The sequence below is a fragment of the Rutidosis leptorrhynchoides genome, chromosome 2 (assembly GCF_046630445.1).
Source record: "Rutidosis leptorrhynchoides isolate AG116_Rl617_1_P2 chromosome 2, CSIRO_AGI_Rlap_v1, whole genome shotgun sequence".
Lineage (NCBI taxonomy): Eukaryota > Viridiplantae > Streptophyta > Magnoliopsida > Asterales > Asteraceae > Rutidosis > Rutidosis leptorrhynchoides.
Window position 1 is genome coordinate 80,106,178 of NC_092334.1, and position 17,648 is coordinate 80,123,825.

General features: G+C 38.3%; 2 protein-coding genes across 2 annotated transcripts; both read left to right on the forward strand.

The window, feature by feature from the left end:
• The first annotated feature begins 2,364 nt into the window (after positions 1–2,364).
• LOC139888014 (putative germin-like protein 2-1) lies at positions 2,365–3,181 on the forward strand. The gene is made up of 2 exons (XM_071871049.1): positions 2,365–2,476; positions 2,562–3,181. The coding sequence occupies exons 1-2, from the start codon at positions 2,365–2,367 to the stop codon at positions 3,095–3,097; spliced, it is 648 nt and encodes a 215-aa protein (XP_071727150.1). The 3' UTR covers positions 3,098–3,181.
• A 1,904-nt stretch (positions 3,182–5,085) lies between these two features.
• Positions 5,086–5,962, forward strand: LOC139891072 (putative germin-like protein 2-1). The gene is made up of 2 exons (XM_071873998.1): positions 5,086–5,268; positions 5,358–5,962. The coding sequence occupies exons 1-2, from the start codon at positions 5,157–5,159 to the stop codon at positions 5,891–5,893; spliced, it is 648 nt and encodes a 215-aa protein (XP_071730099.1). The 5' UTR covers positions 5,086–5,156; the 3' UTR covers positions 5,894–5,962.
• The last annotated feature ends 11,686 nt before the right edge of the window (positions 5,963–17,648 follow it).

Here is a 17,648-nt window from a genome sequence, read left to right on the forward strand (position 1 = left end):
GCCTTGACCTAAACAAGTAAGTTATATCAATTAACCGGTTACGACACAAGGTCGGGTGAAATGTGTTCAATTAGTCCTATGGCTCGTTACGACTCGATTAGTATAGCATGTGAATCATGTTGTCAAGTTTCATGCAAGAATCACGTATAAAAGCATGTTAGAACATTTGCATAAAAGTTTGGTTAAGTTTGACTAAAAGTCAAACTTGGTCAAAGTCAAAGTCAACGGGGTCGGGTCGGGTATCCGACAATTTTCCCCTGATGAGAAATCATATATGAACACAATAGCCGATTTTCATGTTAATCGGAGTTACGGTTAAGCGAGAAACATTTTGAGAACATTTAAAAACACAAGAGCCTGGCCTGGGGGTTTTGCGCGGTGCGCAATGGGTTGCGCGGCGCGCACCCAAGTGTAAAACCAGGTCAGAACTTGACTTAAAGGGCCATTCATCTGGGTTTTTGGATTCGCGCGGCGCGCGGTGGTATGCGCGGCGCGCATACCTGGGAAAAATGCTGTTTGCAGAAAAATGGTCCAAGTCACGAACCAAAATACAAACAATCACATTTTATGATCCGCAAACAATTAGAACATGTATCTTATATCATCGGAAAGGTATTTTTACAAGGAATACAACTAAACACAATTCATCAATCACAAACATCATTTACAATAGCCGAAATCTCATCAAGTGATCAATAAAAGTCCATTTTCAAAGTTTCAAGTTCATCAATCGCATTTTAAGTTTCGGGAATCCAATTCACACATATGATATGCCGTTTTGAGGATAATGAAGCATAAATTACTACTAAACACTAACAATTAACATTTCATGGCATTCAAGCATCAAAAGTTCATGTCAAGAACTATCAAACCCTAGTCAAACATCACAAAATCATTAATCGGGTTTTTTGAAGTTTTCTTAATCAACCTACACATCAAAATGTGACTAATGATACTAGTAACACAATTAAAACATGCACTTTAACAATCTAACAACATTAACTCATCCAAAATCAAGGATTTAGCAAACCCATTTCAAAAACTCAAACTAGTTACTCCAAACCACAAATCGAGCAAACAAAACATATATTCATGTTACACACGAGCCATAGACACTAACTAACACAATTTCAAGTATATAAAACGAATTTAGAGAAATTTAGTGTTTTAGAAATGTTACCCAAACTTGATGAAATTTGTATCAAAATGTAGAGGATGAAGAGAGGATCACGAATATGTAATTTGTTTTGAAGTTTGCTTCCCAGATCGAATTTAGATGATGAATGATTGAATTGGGTGTTTGTGTGTGTGTGTTCTTGCTAGAGAGAAAGAGAGAGAGATGGAGGTGATTGAATGGTGGTGATTGGGGTGGACTAGTTGACCTAGTCAACTAGTTTGCCCCGTGTCAATTTTAGTCCCTCGAGTTTAGAAGCGGGTGCGGGATTTAACCGATCGAATATTTTTAAAACGCAAGTTAACGAGAGATGTTATAATTAAATAACGAGAATATTATGAACGTTCGTCAACGGAGTCGACGAATTTAAATACGAAAGATATTATTATAAAAAAAAATAAATTTAACGGAAAAACGCGGGATGTTACAGTGCATAAAGTTGAAGGTTTGTAAATATTTGGATTGTAACTATTTGATCAACATAAATTGAATAGTACCTTTTGTAATTGAACTCAAATCAAATGGTTCTATGCATATATTATGAGCTTTGTATCCTCTTTCTAAATGTTATATGCCATGTTTACATATCTTTGCCTTATATATTTATGTAAAGCAGTAAAGTAGCCCCTTCTTTCTTATATTTATTTTCTCCCAAAAAACACTATAATATAAATAAACGGATTCGAAGGATAACAAGGTACACAATCGAATGATCGATACAACAGAATCAGAAAACTAGCATAGTCAACATAAACACTAAACAAATGAACCATAAATTAGCACTACCATAACTGCTAGCAGTTATCACTAAACAAGATGCTTGTGTCAATTCAATACATAATTATTCAAATAAATGTAAGTGATTCAAAAAGAAGATTTGTGTAAATAGATCATACCTGTCTGCATGAGCATTATATCTTCAAATAATATAATGTGGATTTGATTTGACCAAAACTTGAATGCATCTTATATGAAATGGTATAAGAAGACTTTATCTTTGTTTTACTTCTTCCTCAATATTTTTTATTTTATTTTTGATTTTTGGTGAAATACTAAGTCACCATATGTTAGCTTCATGTTTCGTTGATTTACTATAAAAGCAATACCAAATTACACACTTTTCCTCATAAACTCTTTAATCTACTCAACTTCATTGCATAACAAGTTCTCCACTCCGATTAATTTCATCAATGGCGACTCATTTGCTTTTATTTGGTCTCTTATTGACAGCTTGTTCATTCGCTTTAGCTTCGGACCCTAGTCCTCTTCAGGACTTTTGTGTGGCTGACGCAAATAGCACAGGTAAAAACATTTTAGAAAGTTAGGAATATATAGAAATATACTATATTATCTACTTGCTAACGAATTTCATATTTTGTTGTCACAGTTTTGGTGAATGGTGTGGTTTGCAAAGATCCGAAAGTTGTGACAGCAGATGATTTCCTTTTTAAAGGTCTCAACGTTATGGGAAACACGTCGAATGCAGTTGGGTCTATTGTGACTCCTGTGACTGTAGTACAATTAAAAGGACTCAACACTTTAGGAATCTCGATGGCTCGTATTGACTTTGCTCCATGGGGTCTTAACCCTCCACACACGCACCCTCGAGCTACTGAAATCTTGACTGTTATTGAAGGAAGCATTTTGGTCGGTTTTGTGACATCTAACCCTGAAAACCGTCTCATCACAAAACTACTTCAAAAGGGAGATGTTTTCGTGTTCCCACAAGGTCTAATTCATTTTCAGCAAAACGTTGGAAATGGATATGCTGTTGCTATTGCAGCATTGAGTAGTCAGAATCCAGGTGTCATTACGATTGCAAATGCTGTGTTTGGATCAAACCCGGATATCAGTGCAGATATTCTTGCAAAGGCCTTTCAAGTTAACGCTAACGTGATTAGTCAAATTCAATCCAAGTTTTAAGCATTTATGTGATGATACATAACTATCGATTTTGTTTGAATTACTTATTGTAATGTTAGTAAAATGGTTTGTCATGTCCTGTAATACTCCGTATTTACAAGTGAATTAAACATAATTATGATTATGATTTTGATTATAAATCTTGATGCTTCCATTCTTTAAACAATCAAACTCAATGATCCAAGCTCAAACACTTAATTTTGCAACATCAAAAATGCATTTATAGTTATGGGCTCTAAGTTTCTTATACAAGAGATTACTGTTGATTCCATCAACACTTATGATTACTTCCATTCGTTAATTTTGAATTTAATTTTATCATTAAACGAAAAATCCGTAAGTAAGATATATATAGTTCATGGAGGTATTAGACAATATTATGTACTTTTCTTTTCATGTAAAGACGTATGTGGGATTGGCCTGATAATTCATATAATAGCCCAGACACTTGAACTACATGCCTAATAAAATCCGGGGAAATTGGTAAAATTGCCCCCATATCCGAAAGTGTTTAATAATATGCTCCTGAAATTTTGAAATTGCAAGAATGCCTCCTGACCACGCACCACGCACCACGTATGATGCGTGAGACTTGGTGCGTGATGTGTGTTCACCGAGTACTTAAGCAAGGTAAGCAAGCGGTAACGTACCACACACTAATCAACCAGCAACACGCATGGTACGTGTTTCACATTTATCAAAGAGCCCAATTTAGTTTTAAAACTCACACGCACAAAAACCTAGAGACACGCATGAAACCGCGATTTTCGTGAATTCGCTCGATTCATCTGTTTTTTTGCTTGTCACTCACTCGATTCTAGTTAAACTTCAACCTACAACCGTGATTATACCCGTTTACCCCTTTAACGCGCACGAGCGCACCAAATAACCCACATTCTGGGTTTTTTTAGCGAAATTATGTGAAAATCCGTGGTATTATAGTTGTTGATCAAGATATAGGAGAATTTTCCATCTTCTAAAATGGCTAACAATCAGGTAAAATCACCTACTAAGTTTTTAAATCATTATTTGTTATAGATATTCCGTCGAACACTTTGCTAGTTTTGTTGTAAACACGTAAAACTCATCATCCGCAAGAGCTTATGTGGATGGAGTGTTCATTTGATTCGTATGGATGAGAGTCTCATTCGTGCGAATCAAGCCTTGTTGGTGCTTGATGTTCATCCGTACAAATGAATGACTTATCTGTATGGATCAAGGACCATCTGTACGGATGGACTTGCAGGCCTATAAATACGACTTTTATGTGTCTTTTAGGGTTAAGAGTTTAACCTAAATTGCAGTGAACAAATAATCTTGACAGAATCATGACTAAAACATTTATCCAGACCAAGTCTAATTGTTCAATATTTGTTTTAATTAGTGGTTGATTTGTTACAATGTATATCAGCAAGCAATCCACTGTTTTTGTTTGTTTAATCGTTCCACTTGATGAGTTGGCTGCGTTGATGCAGAAAAATTCACTCTGCTGTTCAAAAGCACCATTAATATTAATATTAATATTAATATATATGAAAAAGTTATTGTATTATTCTACAAGTATGAGTCATTTGAACTACTTATACTTTATAGTTTGTATGAAGATTTTATCTGTGTCAGGTTGGGTCATATCTCAGTAACTAGATTAGAGTTAACATCGCTTTATTTCTTCTTTTTGTTGTGATTTTGGCTCTGAATTTTGTATAATACGCGTATACAACGAGATCTTTGGACCAATTCAATAGATAATGATTCAAATATATTTATAATATTCAACAAGAAGATTTGGATAAATAGATCATACCTGGCTGCATGAGCATTCTATCTTTAAATAATATATATATTAGATATTAGATTTGACCAAAAGTTGAATTCATCTTATATGAACAGGTATAAGAAGACTAAATCTTTGTTTTACTTCTTCATCAATATTTTTTTATTGGTAAGGTGTTTCAATGTTTTAACTATAAAAGCATTACCAAGTTACACACTTTTTCTCATCAACTCTTCAATCTACTCAAGTTCATTGCATAACAAGTTCTTCACTTCAATTTCACTAATGGCGTCTCATTTACTTTTATTTGGTGTTTTGTTGACAGCTTGTTCATTCGCTTTAGCTTCGGACCCTAGTCCTCTTCAAGACTTTTGTGTGGCTGACCCAAATAGCAAAGGTAAAAACTTTTTAATTTCTTATTAGAAATGAAAAAAAAATATACTATACTATTCACATGCTAACGAGTTTTATATTTCGTTATCACAGTTTTGGTGAATGGTGTGGTTTGTAAAGATCCGAAGGCTGTTACAGCCGATGATTTCCTTTTTAAAGGGCTAAACGTTATGGGAAACACATCGAATGCAGTTGGGTCTATTGTGACTCCTGTGACTGTAGTACAATTAAAAGGACTCAACACTTTAGGAATCTCGATGGCTCGTATTGACTTTGCTCCATGGGGTCTTAACCCTCCACACACGCACCCTCGAGCTACTGAAATCTTGACTGTCATTGAAGGCAGTATTTTGGTCGGTTTTGTGACATCTAACCCTGAAAACCGTCTTATCTCAAAATTACTTCAAAAGGGAGATGTTTTCGTGTTCCCACAAGGTCTAATTCATTTCCAGCAAAACGTCGGAAATGGATATGCGGTTGCTATTGCAGCTTTGAGTAGTCAGAATCCGGGTGTGATTACGATTGCAAATGCTGTGTTTGGATCAAACCCGGATATTAGTGCAGACATTCTTGCAAAGGCCTTTCAAGTTGATGCCAAAGTGATTACTCAAATTCAGTCTAAATTTTAAGCATTTATGTGATATGTGATCATTGATTATTGTTGATTTCTTTTGAGTTACACTATTCAGTGTTGTAATACTGGTTTGTCTTGCCATGTAATATTTACAAGTGGATTAAAAATTATTTATGATTTAAATTATGAATCTTGATCACTTCCATTCATTAATCAATCAAGCTGGAAGATCCAAGCTCAAACAATAATAAATTTGATCATTAGCAAAGTAAGTGATGCTCACTTATTAATTATTGATCGTTTATGTCCTTTCTTCTCACTATTAACTCAATTTGGATAACTATTCTGTATTTCATTTTTTGGAGTATTCTGCTAGAGGTATATGTAGGATTCTCATTAAATAATATTTATAGGTACATGATACAAGTTTTTATCATAAATCAAATGCAATAGATAATAATAAGGAAATATGCTTAAATACAGGAGACTATATGTGAAGACCTGATGTGCAAAACGTGGTATATGAATTGTTGTATGAAATAGTATGAAAAAATACCGATTAAAGATTGCTACACACTAACGGGCAGTGTACCCGATCGTGTAGTAGTATAGTAAATGGTAAAATCCGTGTATCGTTCCAAAGACAATATCTAAGTCAAATTAGGATTATAAACTAAATTGTGATTAACTAATAAAATTACAATTACAAGATATTTTGGTTTGCCCTTTTACGATGGGCGAATCAAGTGATGAATAAGATTAAAAGACAATATTTTTGGTATTTTAAGTTTATGAAAGTAAAAAGATAGTTTTGATATCAAATTAAGGAAATATGCTCATCTAGACTTTTTACCCTTAATGTTGAATGTTATTTAGGATTAAGGTCGGATTGATTGGTTATGCACGAGAACTAATTAATTGGTTCACCAAGAGTAGTCTTGCGCAAACACTCAAACGGGATTACACGACGCAAGTGATGTTCTTGTCATCTAAGACCTCCTATTTGTAATCAACTAATTCAACTAGTTTGAAGACTTGAAGAATGATCAAGTCAATGGTGTGTTGTACATGATCCACTTCTATATCAACTAAAGGTTTAACTTAGTTCATTCCCTTGGTCCGGTTAAATGCTCAATTCACCCAACCCAAATAATTAACTAAGTGTTATAATAAGATCCCTATAAACGTCACTAGATAAGGCAAATCGCTAACACATGTTAATTAATGGAACTAGGTAGTTGAAAGTGTGTATAACAGATTCTAAGGAATTAGTCATTCTCCTAGATAATTACACATACTAATTAAGCTATTCCAAAGTATCTACAAGAGTTGTTCTTACATTCTTATGTAAATTAACCATTTGAACTCAACTTATCCCTTTTGGTAAAAGACTGATAAACACATGTCACTAGGTGTAACTCAATACATTAACTTAACAAGATGATGTTTCTTAATCAAATGAACATATCAACTAGTTGAATCTACAGGATTAAACTTAACAAGAATGGTTCTTGTATTCAAACATCAAACTATCGTACATAATAACAATCAATCAAAAGTAAACATTCAACATCTCGATTATTTATCTAGATGAACATAAAATGGACTAGCCAACAAGCATACTTGAAAACTTAAACACAACAGTAACAAAGATAGAATTCATTGTAAATACAAGATTAACCTTTTAGGAGTAATCTTGGATGAAGCTCTTGAATGATCCTTGATTCTTCAATGATTTGAGTGCTTAGATGCACTTTGATAAACCCAAGAACTGCTTTGAATCGTATGTTTTCGTCTCAGAACAGAAAGTAAAACTGGTGTCCAAGAAATGAAGCTGGAAATGGAATTAAATAAGCTGAACAGTTGGTGAAAAGCACTGTGCGCGGCGCGCACAGTAAGGGTGCGCTGAGCGCACTCTTCACCTAACCCACTTTTTCTTTACAGCTCGACATCGCACGTTAAAATCTGCTTTTCTGGTAAAAGTGCGCGTAGAGGTGCGCTGAGCGCACTACTGTGCACGGCGCGCACAAAGCTTGGCGCACTTTGGTTTTGGCCAAAAAAAATTCTGATCAAAATTATGCCTTGTGCGCTGAGCGCACCCTTTGTGGTGCGCTGAGCGCACCCTTCTGTCTTTGGCTTTCTGGTCTTCGTTTCGATCTCTGAGCTGTATCACACATAATCTTCCATATTTCTTCAAGTTTACAATGATTCTAGACTATATTACAATAATATGAAATACAAACGGAATTACTATGTTTACATACGAAATAAACGACAATAGGACGTGATATTACGACTAAAGATATGACTAATTTGAGTAATATCAAAATCCCCCATACTTAACTCTTGCTTGTCCTCAAGCAAGTCTTGTTTTAATCATTCGTATACAAAACACAAACATCAATGAATCACACGCATTATTTAAAGTACATATTACACGAATCACATGAATCACGCAAAACACATACAAACTCACGCTATATGAAACCCATAAAACATAAATGGAATACACACTCACACTTTTATGAACACATATTTACACAATTGGAATACACACTCGTTGAGGTAAACACACAATTTATGAAACACACGCACACATTTGGATTATTTGGGAGAGACGAACTTTAGTGAAAGTTCTTTAAAAGTTTGGATCCTTAGGGAAAATTGGATCTTTGAGAAAACGTTTTAAGATTTTGAAAATGTCAATGCTAGTTTTAAACTAGACACGTTTTCTGGTTTTAACCTCAAATTCCGGTTGAGGGTAACTGAAAATCGAAGTCTCAGTCAGCGACTAGCAAGCTATCCATCCCCATGATTGTAGTATCATGGAACTCTTAACTGGGGGCCCCCTGACGCGATATAAATATCGGTCTTGCATGTCAATTTGTACAATTTAGATCAAGGGTTAAAACTGCGAAGACTGAGCTATCGCGCGGGACAGATCCTGCTCCAGCTTATATACCGTAATTGGTTTTACACTGGACAGCTCCTTGGATTTACCCTATCAAGTTTATTTTCGGGTTTGAAAGTTCAAGACTTTCCCTTCCCACTGTACTTTTTATCGTGAAATGATACTGGTATGAAATGATATAGTTTAGGAAGTTTGCTATATCAAGTAAGGCGACATTCGAAAGACTTTACTTCCTTCAAGGATTGACTAGATGCATACCTTTTATTTCTTTTATTTCCAAGCCAAAAGTACTTTAATCGTTTTAACTTTGCAAAACTTTGTGATAATAATTCGAAAAGATTAGTAACATCCCCCACACTTGGCTTTTTCGCTAATACTTTTAGTTCAAAAATTTAAAAATTTTCATAAAATGCGACAATAAGCCAAGTTGTATTTCATAACCGAGAGAATTACCCCCTCCCCCACACTTAAGATTAAGTAAGGCCCTCATTACTTAAAATCGGAAATAATTTAAAAATTCACGAGGGCATTAGTGTGAAAAGAGTTCGAAAAACCTTGGCATAAAGCCGGAGATTGTGAAATGTAGGTGAGCGACGGCGCTGAACTTAATGCCAGCATAAGAACATCGTTCATTCCTTGATCTCTATCACAAATTCCAAATTGATTGTACTTCGCTGAACTTAATGCCAGCATCACTAAACCTTAACAATAAGAAATAAACAAACACACAAAATGAAATTGTAAGACCCTAATATTTATTATGCGGACGTGTAATTATGCTACATAGAGTGCGGGAAGTATTGCATAATTAAACCAAGCTCAGATTCTGCCCAGACATGGGTGCGCGCCGCGCACTAGCCCAGCGAAAGAATATGTCTTTTTCTAATTTTGAGTTTAATGAGGGGCTTTTTGGTCTTTTCACTTAAGGCCGGATCTGTGGGCTTTATCAGTTGGTTTGGATCTAACTTTGGATCATTTTCACATCCATTCATCACTCTCATCTTTAAACCCTAGAGAGAGAAGAGTTTTAGAGAGAGGAAGCTTCATTTGGAGAAGAAAGAGTTGGATTCTCACCAAAGCTCGGGTTTTTAAAGTTGTTCACCTTGTTCCTAGCTACGTTTTGGTTGTTGTGGTAAGTTCTAACTCCGAATTTCATTGTTTGATTTGATATTCAAAGTTAGGGTTTGAACTTAAATTGTTAAGAAACCCATTTAAACTCATGGAGTGGGTTTAGTGATGCTAGTAATCGGGTTTATTGTTATTGTTGGTGGATTATGGGTTGGTGAACAAATTGGTTATGATTGGAACTTGTAATTGGGTTTAATCACTAGGTTTAGTGATTATGGATGTGTTAGAAACCATTTGTGTATTTGAAAGACTAATTTTGGAATTGGGTCAAAATTAGGGTTCATGGGTGATTATGAGAATTATAAGTGTTTTACACTTATGATTGGGTTAACTTGGCATATTAGGACCATTGTCACTAGTGTTAGTGATTATTGGTTAGTTTGGGCGCGTTTTGTGCTTGGAAGTGCTTTTGGGTCGAAATTGCACTAAGTGTCGAATTGGGTTGGTTTGTAAGTCAACCCTAATTGTGTTGCTTGTTTCGTGATAATGGAATAGGTACTTTCCATTGACGTGTTGCGAATTACTTGGAAGCATTCATCAAGGCGACAAGGTGAGTGTTAATATCCTATGTGCATATGTACGTGTAGGATGGGTGCGGGTTGGGTGAAGCAGTTCTCGGTTATAGAGATCACTTCACATATAGGTTCATGATGGCTCGGTTTACACGATCATCTTATTGTTAAGTTGTGAATTTCGGTTAGAGCGGATTCATGGTGACTCAGTTTATACGGTCATCTTATTGTTAAGGTTAAGTGTTTAGCCTTGGGTTGTAGGTTCGGGGATATTATATTGTCTTATGTTTTGATATTGATGTGTTGTAGCTAGCCCTTCGGGTGTAGCTTGGTAGTGTTGTTCATAACGTTGTGAGTGAACTTACATTGATGTTGTAGCTAGTGGTATCACAATTGTACGGTAAGCTTAGTTTTGCTTGCTATATGCTCGGATGATCCGGTATGTGTTATTTGATATTGTGTGGCGTGTCCATTTTATGCATATATATGTATGTAGTATATTCTCACTCACTAAGCGTTACCTTACCCTCTCGTTGTTTACTTTTTTTTTATAGATTTGCATGGATGCGGTGGCTCGGGTAAGCGTGAGAACTAGTGGCTCGCGTAGTTGCTTTAGAAGATCTTGCTTTTGGATTGGATAGGATTGGGTAGCGTATCCCCAATCACCATGCTCGGTTTTATTTTGTATTAGAAGTCATGTGGTTGAAAACTTGTATTTTGTACGAAAGTCGTAGAACGGCCAATGTGGGCCCGGTATCGTAAAACTCATTTTATTATTGGAACGTGATAGTTTTAACTATTATAATATGTTGTGAAAAGCCTTTGGTCTAAATGTGTTGGGAAGTCGAAGATCTTTTCGCGTAAAATGGAAAAAGTGGACAGAAGCTGCCAGGCACCAGTACGCGCCGCGCACTTGGTGTGGTGCGCTCGGCGCACCCTTCTGCCCAGTTTTAATTTTTTTTTATTCCGCGATTTTGGTTGGTTAACGGGTTGGGATGTTACAAGTGGTATCAGAGCATGGTCTAAGGGATTTAGGTGACTTGAGATATGTGCCTAGACTTAGACTTTTGTGTGTGCTTATTTGTTGCGGGACTTGTAGGATTACGGGTCGGAATGGGTTATAGTTAGTGCCTTGTTTGTAAGTGGACTAACGTTTATATTAGTAATGCGGATATTATTAATATATTATTGTGTTGTGATAATAATTCTCGCGTGTGTTGTTGTCGCGTGGAATTTGTTTGTGTTTGTTTATGAAATCAAGCGAGGCGGTCGTTGTACTAACAAGTTGATACGGCGTGTAGGCGTAATAAGGACTTGCAAACCTTATTATGGGTGCAAATCATGTCTAACAAGTGATGTACCACGAGTGTTTAGCAAGATGGGACGGTGTTGTGCGTGTAGTTTATACGTTCGTGATCTAATCGTTTGGATTCCTTAGAATGAAAACGGAAGATGGATGCGGAACGAGTGAGCCTATTCACAAAGAGAAGGATGAGTTAACGTTAAAGATTGAGGCCGTGTTTGAACAATATGTCTCGGTTTTCACCGGCAAAGTTAGGGAAGTAACCAAGGAGTTGGTCGAAGGACAAATGACGGAAATGGTCCGAGACCAAGTGACAAATGTTGTAAAGGAAGAGTTTGAAAAGAGGTTTCCCAAACCTCGAGGTAGTGATGATGAAGATGTACTTGCAAGGTTAGGATTACATGGTGCTCATGGTAAGAGGGCACGAAGTACGCCTGAAGGTGTCGGGAATGTGAAGAAGAAGAGTAAGAAGGGTTACAAGCTCACGTGCTTTAAGTGTGGGGAACGGGGTCATTTGGCACAAGATTGTACGGTGGTGCCTTTAGGCTCAATCAGGTGTTTCATTTGCCGGATGGAGGGACACCGGAAGTCAGAGTGTTCCGAATCGCATGACGATCGGGTTAGGAGGTTAGAGCGCGAATACATGATGGGTAGTGGAGCACGGAAGCCCAACAGCACTACATCAGGTACCTTTAGTATGAAATTATATGTTGTTCATTTGTAATAACATGCGGTATGTGGGTAAGTCTTAGCTAAACTTTATTCTTCATTGGAGATAATTCGTAGCAAGCGCGCGGTTTACGTTTATGGCTCCGGTTTGCTCTCAGTAGAGCGTATAAGTGGTGTGTTGTGCCTTGATCCTATGGTACGAATCCTTGGGTGCTTAAGCATTTTGGTTGGTATCGGGTCGTTAAGCTCGTTTAAGCGAGACCCTTAAAGTCTCAATGGTGTTGTGCATGTTATTGATATGGGTGACGTTCCTAATGGAAGTACCCTATGGTGACGTTTGATTGTCGGGCGAAGGGCGTAAGACTTGGTGCAACCAAGCATTCCTTAGTATTTGGGAAATGTTTCTACCAAACCATGGAAATGGGTTTTGGTGTTCGGTCGTTAAGTGCGTGTTCGCTTTCGTGTTGAAGTTGATGAACCATGAGGTTCGTCGGGTGGATTGAAACTCTTGAAATCGAGTGTTGATCTCGATGCATGTTGGTAAAAGAGTCTACGTGACGCGACATTAGGTGCCTTTTTATACCTACTAGCATGGTGTTCAACTCCGATTGTGTTGCGGTTACATTGTACTTAGGGTACCGAAGTGAAACCCTTAGGTTCATGAGCGATCGGGTGAAATTCGACAAACTAAAACAATTGGATGATTGCGAGTGTATAGTTCGTGTAATTTGTGGTACACTTTTTGTTCGAAGTGTTTAAGGACAGGTTAGGATCCTTGGTATGCTCAAAGTTGAAGCAAGACGTGGTGATGGGCCGTGTGAACCCAATTATTGGTAAAGTCTACCTTTGGTAGCATTGTGCGGGTGTACGAGATGCGGTTATGGAATGTAGTTCCAAGTGGGGGAGTTACACTACCGCACGAGGAGGTTTTAGTGTGAGATTTCGGACAATGCTTTTGGTAGATCCGAAATTTGTGTTGGGACCAAGATTTGGTCGATTTGTGGTAGGGTACAATTTCGGTTAAATTGTACTTATGATTTTGGATTTGAAATATCACCAAGGTAGTAATGTGGTAAATCTCGTTGACAGATAATGGACGGGTATGGTGAGCAAGGTGAAATCCCTTGGTTAAGGGATGTGCGTATCGAATCCTCTTTTAGAGAATTATTGTTTTGTGCCTATGTTTGATATAGGCGGTTCTTGCTCGATTGTGTGAATGGTTAGTGGTATCCGTTAGGATTCACTATGGCGTAGCAGAGCGCGATGTTACGCGAGGCCAAAATGGGTCGTTGATTGGCGGAGCATGACCTTCGGGGTCCTCTGACTTCATCATGAGATCATTGATTGGTGAAGCATGACCTTCGGGGTCCGCTGACTTCATCATGGGATCGTGGATTGGTGGAGCATGACCTTCGGGGTCCTCTGACTTCATCATGAGATCATTGATTGGTGAAGCATGACCTTCGGGGTCCGCTGACTTCATCATGGGATCGTTGATTGGTGGAGCATGACCTTCGGGGTCCTCTGACTTCATCATGAGATCATTGATTGGTGAAGCATGACCTTCGGGGTCCGCTGACTTCATCATGGGATCGTTGATTGGTGGAGCATGACCTTCGGGGTCCTCTGACTTCATCATGAGATCATTGATTGGTGAAGCATGACCTTCGGGGTCCGCTGACTTCATTATGGGATCGTGGATTGGTGGAGCATGACCTTCGGGGTCCTCTGACTTCATCATGAGATCATTGATTGGTGAAGCATGACCTTCGGGGTCCGCTGACTTCATCATGGGATCGTTGATTGGTGGAGCATGACCTTCGGGGTCCGCTGACTTCATCATGAGATCGTTGATTGGTGAAGCATGACCTTCGGGGTCTGCTAACTTCATCATGGGTGTAGTGTTATATCGGTGAAGCATGACCGTTGACGGGGTCTGCTGACTTCATTCGGTGTTGAGATTTGGGAAGTGGGTCGCGTGTAGTTTTCTGCCAGCCTTCTTTTTGTTGGATGTGTGATCTATTGGTTGTTTTATACGCCAATGGTGGGGTCGTAAGGACCACGTTGTGTGAACTAACGGTGGTTTTATATGCCGATGGTGGGGTCGTGGGGACCATATCGTGGGATTAGTGAGGCGATAGCCATGTTTCGCTCACATGTTGTTACGGGTGTAACAATAGTCGATTTTTGTGCACCTTGGGTTTAGCGTTGCGATAGTCGTTTTGGATGCTTTCAGTCTTAGCCGTTGCTTATGATGTTAGGATAGTGGAGTATTGGTTGTATTGCGCGCTACAAAGGATGTTTAGTGGTAAGTGTAATCCGTAAGGATTTTTGTGGTTCGATCTTCAACGTTCGGATTGTTGACTTTAGGTTGAGACTTGGTCGCTTTTAGCGTTGTCCTTGGTAAAGGTACGTTAAGGAATTGATATCTCGGTTCAAGATTTGCTGAGTTTTCCCGATGTGAGGGATTGAGTAAGGTTTAGTGCACGGATTGTGACTTGATAAATCGCGTGTGACGATTTTGGTTGTTAAAAGCGATTCGTTGGAAAGAATTTCCTAGGAAATTCGGTTTGGGACTTATGTTTGAGGACCGTGGAGTGTCGTCCGTTCGGTTAAGTGACGAGGATCACGAGGACGTGATCGATTCTAAGTGGGGGAGAGTTGTAAGACCCTAATATTTATTATGCGGACGTGTAATTATGCTACATAGAGTGCGAGAAGTATTGCATAATTAAACCAAGCTCAGATTCTGCCCAGACATGGGTGCGCGCCGCGCACTAGCCCAGCGACAGAATCTGTCTTTTTCTAATTTTGAGTTTAATGAGGGGCTTTTTGGTCTTTTCACTTAAGGCCGGATCTGTGGGCTTTATCAGTTGGTTTGGATCTAACTTTGGATCATTTTCACATCCATTCATCACTCTCATCTTCAAACCCTAGAGAGAGAAGAGTTTTAGAGAGAGGAAGCTTCATTTGGAGAAGAAAGAGTTGGATTCTCACCAAAGCTCGGGTTTTTAAAGTTGTTCACCTCGTTCCTAGCTACGTTTTGATTGTTGTGGTAAGTTCTAACTCCGAATTTCATTGTTTGATTTGATATTCAAAGTTAGGGTTTGAACTTAAATTGTTAAGAAACCCATTTAAACTCATGGAGTGGGTTTAGTGATGCTAGTAATCGGGTTTATTGTTATTGTTGGTGGATTATGGGTTGGTGAACAAATTGGTTATGATTGGAACTTGTAATTGAGTTTAATCACTAGGTTTAGTGATTATGGATGTGTTAGAACCCATTTGTGTATTTGAAAGACTAATTTTGGAATTGGGTCAAAATTAGGGTTCATGGGTGATTATGAGAATTATAAGTGTTTTACACTTATGATTGGGTTAATTTGGCATATTAGGACCATTGTCACTAGTGTTAGTGATTATTGGTTAGTTTGGGCGCGTTTTGTGCTTGGAAGTGCTTTTGGGTCGAAATTGCACTAAGTGTCGAATTGGGTTGGTTTGTAAGTCAACCCTAATTGTGGTGCTTGTTTCGTGATAATGGAATAGGTACTTTCCATTGACGTGTTGCGGATTACTTGGAAGCATTCATCAAGGCGACAAGGTGAGTGCTAATATCCTATGTGCATATGTACGTGTAGGATGGGTGCGGGTTGGGTGAAGCAGTTCTCGGTTATAGAGATCACTTCACATATAGGTTCATGATGGCTCGGTTTGCACGATCATCTTATTGTTAAGTTGTGAATTTCAGTTAGAGCGGATTCATGGTGACTCGGTTTATACGGTCATCTTATTGTTAAGGTTAAGTGTTTAGCCTTGGGTTGTAGGTTCGGGGATATTATATTATCTTATGTTTTGATATTGATGTGTTGTAGCTAGCCCTTCGGGTGTAGCTTGGTAGTGTTGTTCATAACGTTGTGAGTGAACTTACATTGAGTGGTATCACAATTGTACGGTAAGCTTAGTTTTGCTTGCTATATGCTCGGATGATCCGGTATGTGTTATTTGATATTGTGTGGCGTGTCCATTTTATGCATATATATGTATGTAGTATATTCTCACTCACTAAGAGTTAGCTTACCCTCTCGTTGTTTACTTTTTTTTTATAGATTTGCTTGGATGCGGTGGCTCGGGTAAGCGTGAGAACTAGTGGCTCGCGTAGTTGCTTTAGAAGATCTTGCTTTTGGATTGGATAGGATTGGGTAGCGTATCCCCAATCACCATGCTCGGTTTTATTTTGTATTAGAAGTCGTGTGGTTGAAAACTTGTATTTTGTACGAAAGTCGTGGAACGGCCAATGTGGGCCCGGTCTCGTAAAACTCATTTTATTATTGGAACGTGATAGTTTTAACTATTATAATATGTTGTGAAAAGCCTTTGGTCTAAATGTGTCGGGAAGTCGAAGATCTTTTCGCGTAAAATGGAAAAAGTGGACAGAAGCTGCCAGGCACCAGTGCGCGCCGCGCACTTGGTGTGGTGCGCTCGGCGCACCCTTCTGCCCAGTTTTAATTTTTTTTATTCCGCGATTTTGGTTGGTTAACGGGTTGGGATGTTACAAGTGGTATCAGAGCATGGTCTAAGGGATTTAGGTGACTTGAGATATGTGCCTAGACTTAGACTTTTGTGTGTTCTTATTTGTTGCGGGACTTGTAGGATTACGGGTCGGAATGGGTTATAGTTAGTGCCTTGTTTGTAAGTGGACTAACGTTTATATTAGTAATGCGGATATTATTAATATATTATTGTGTTGTGATAATAATTCTCGCGTGTGTTGTTGTCGTGTGGAATTTGTTTGTGTTTGTTTATGACATCAAGCGAGGCGGTCGTTGTACTAACAAGTTGATACGGCGTGTAGGCGTAATAAGGACTTGCAAACCTTATTATGGGTGCAAATCATGTCTAACAAGTGATGTACGACGAGTGTTTAGCAAGATGGGACGGTGTTGTGCGTGTGGTTTATACGTTCGTGATCTAATCGTTTGCATTCCTTAGAATGAAAACGAAAGATGGATGCGGAACGAGTGAGCCTATTCACGAAGAGAAGGATGAGTTAACGTTAAAGATTGAGGCCGTGTTTGAACAATATGTCTCGGTTTTCACCGACAAAGTTAGGGAAGTAACCAAGGAGTTGGTCGAAGGACAAATGACGGAAATGGTCCGAGACCAAGTGACAAATGTTGTAAAGGAAGAGTTTGAAAAGAGGTTTCCCAAACCTCGAGGTAGTGATGATGAAGATGTACTTGCAAGGTTAGGATTACATGGTGCTCATGGTAAGAGGGCACGAAGTACG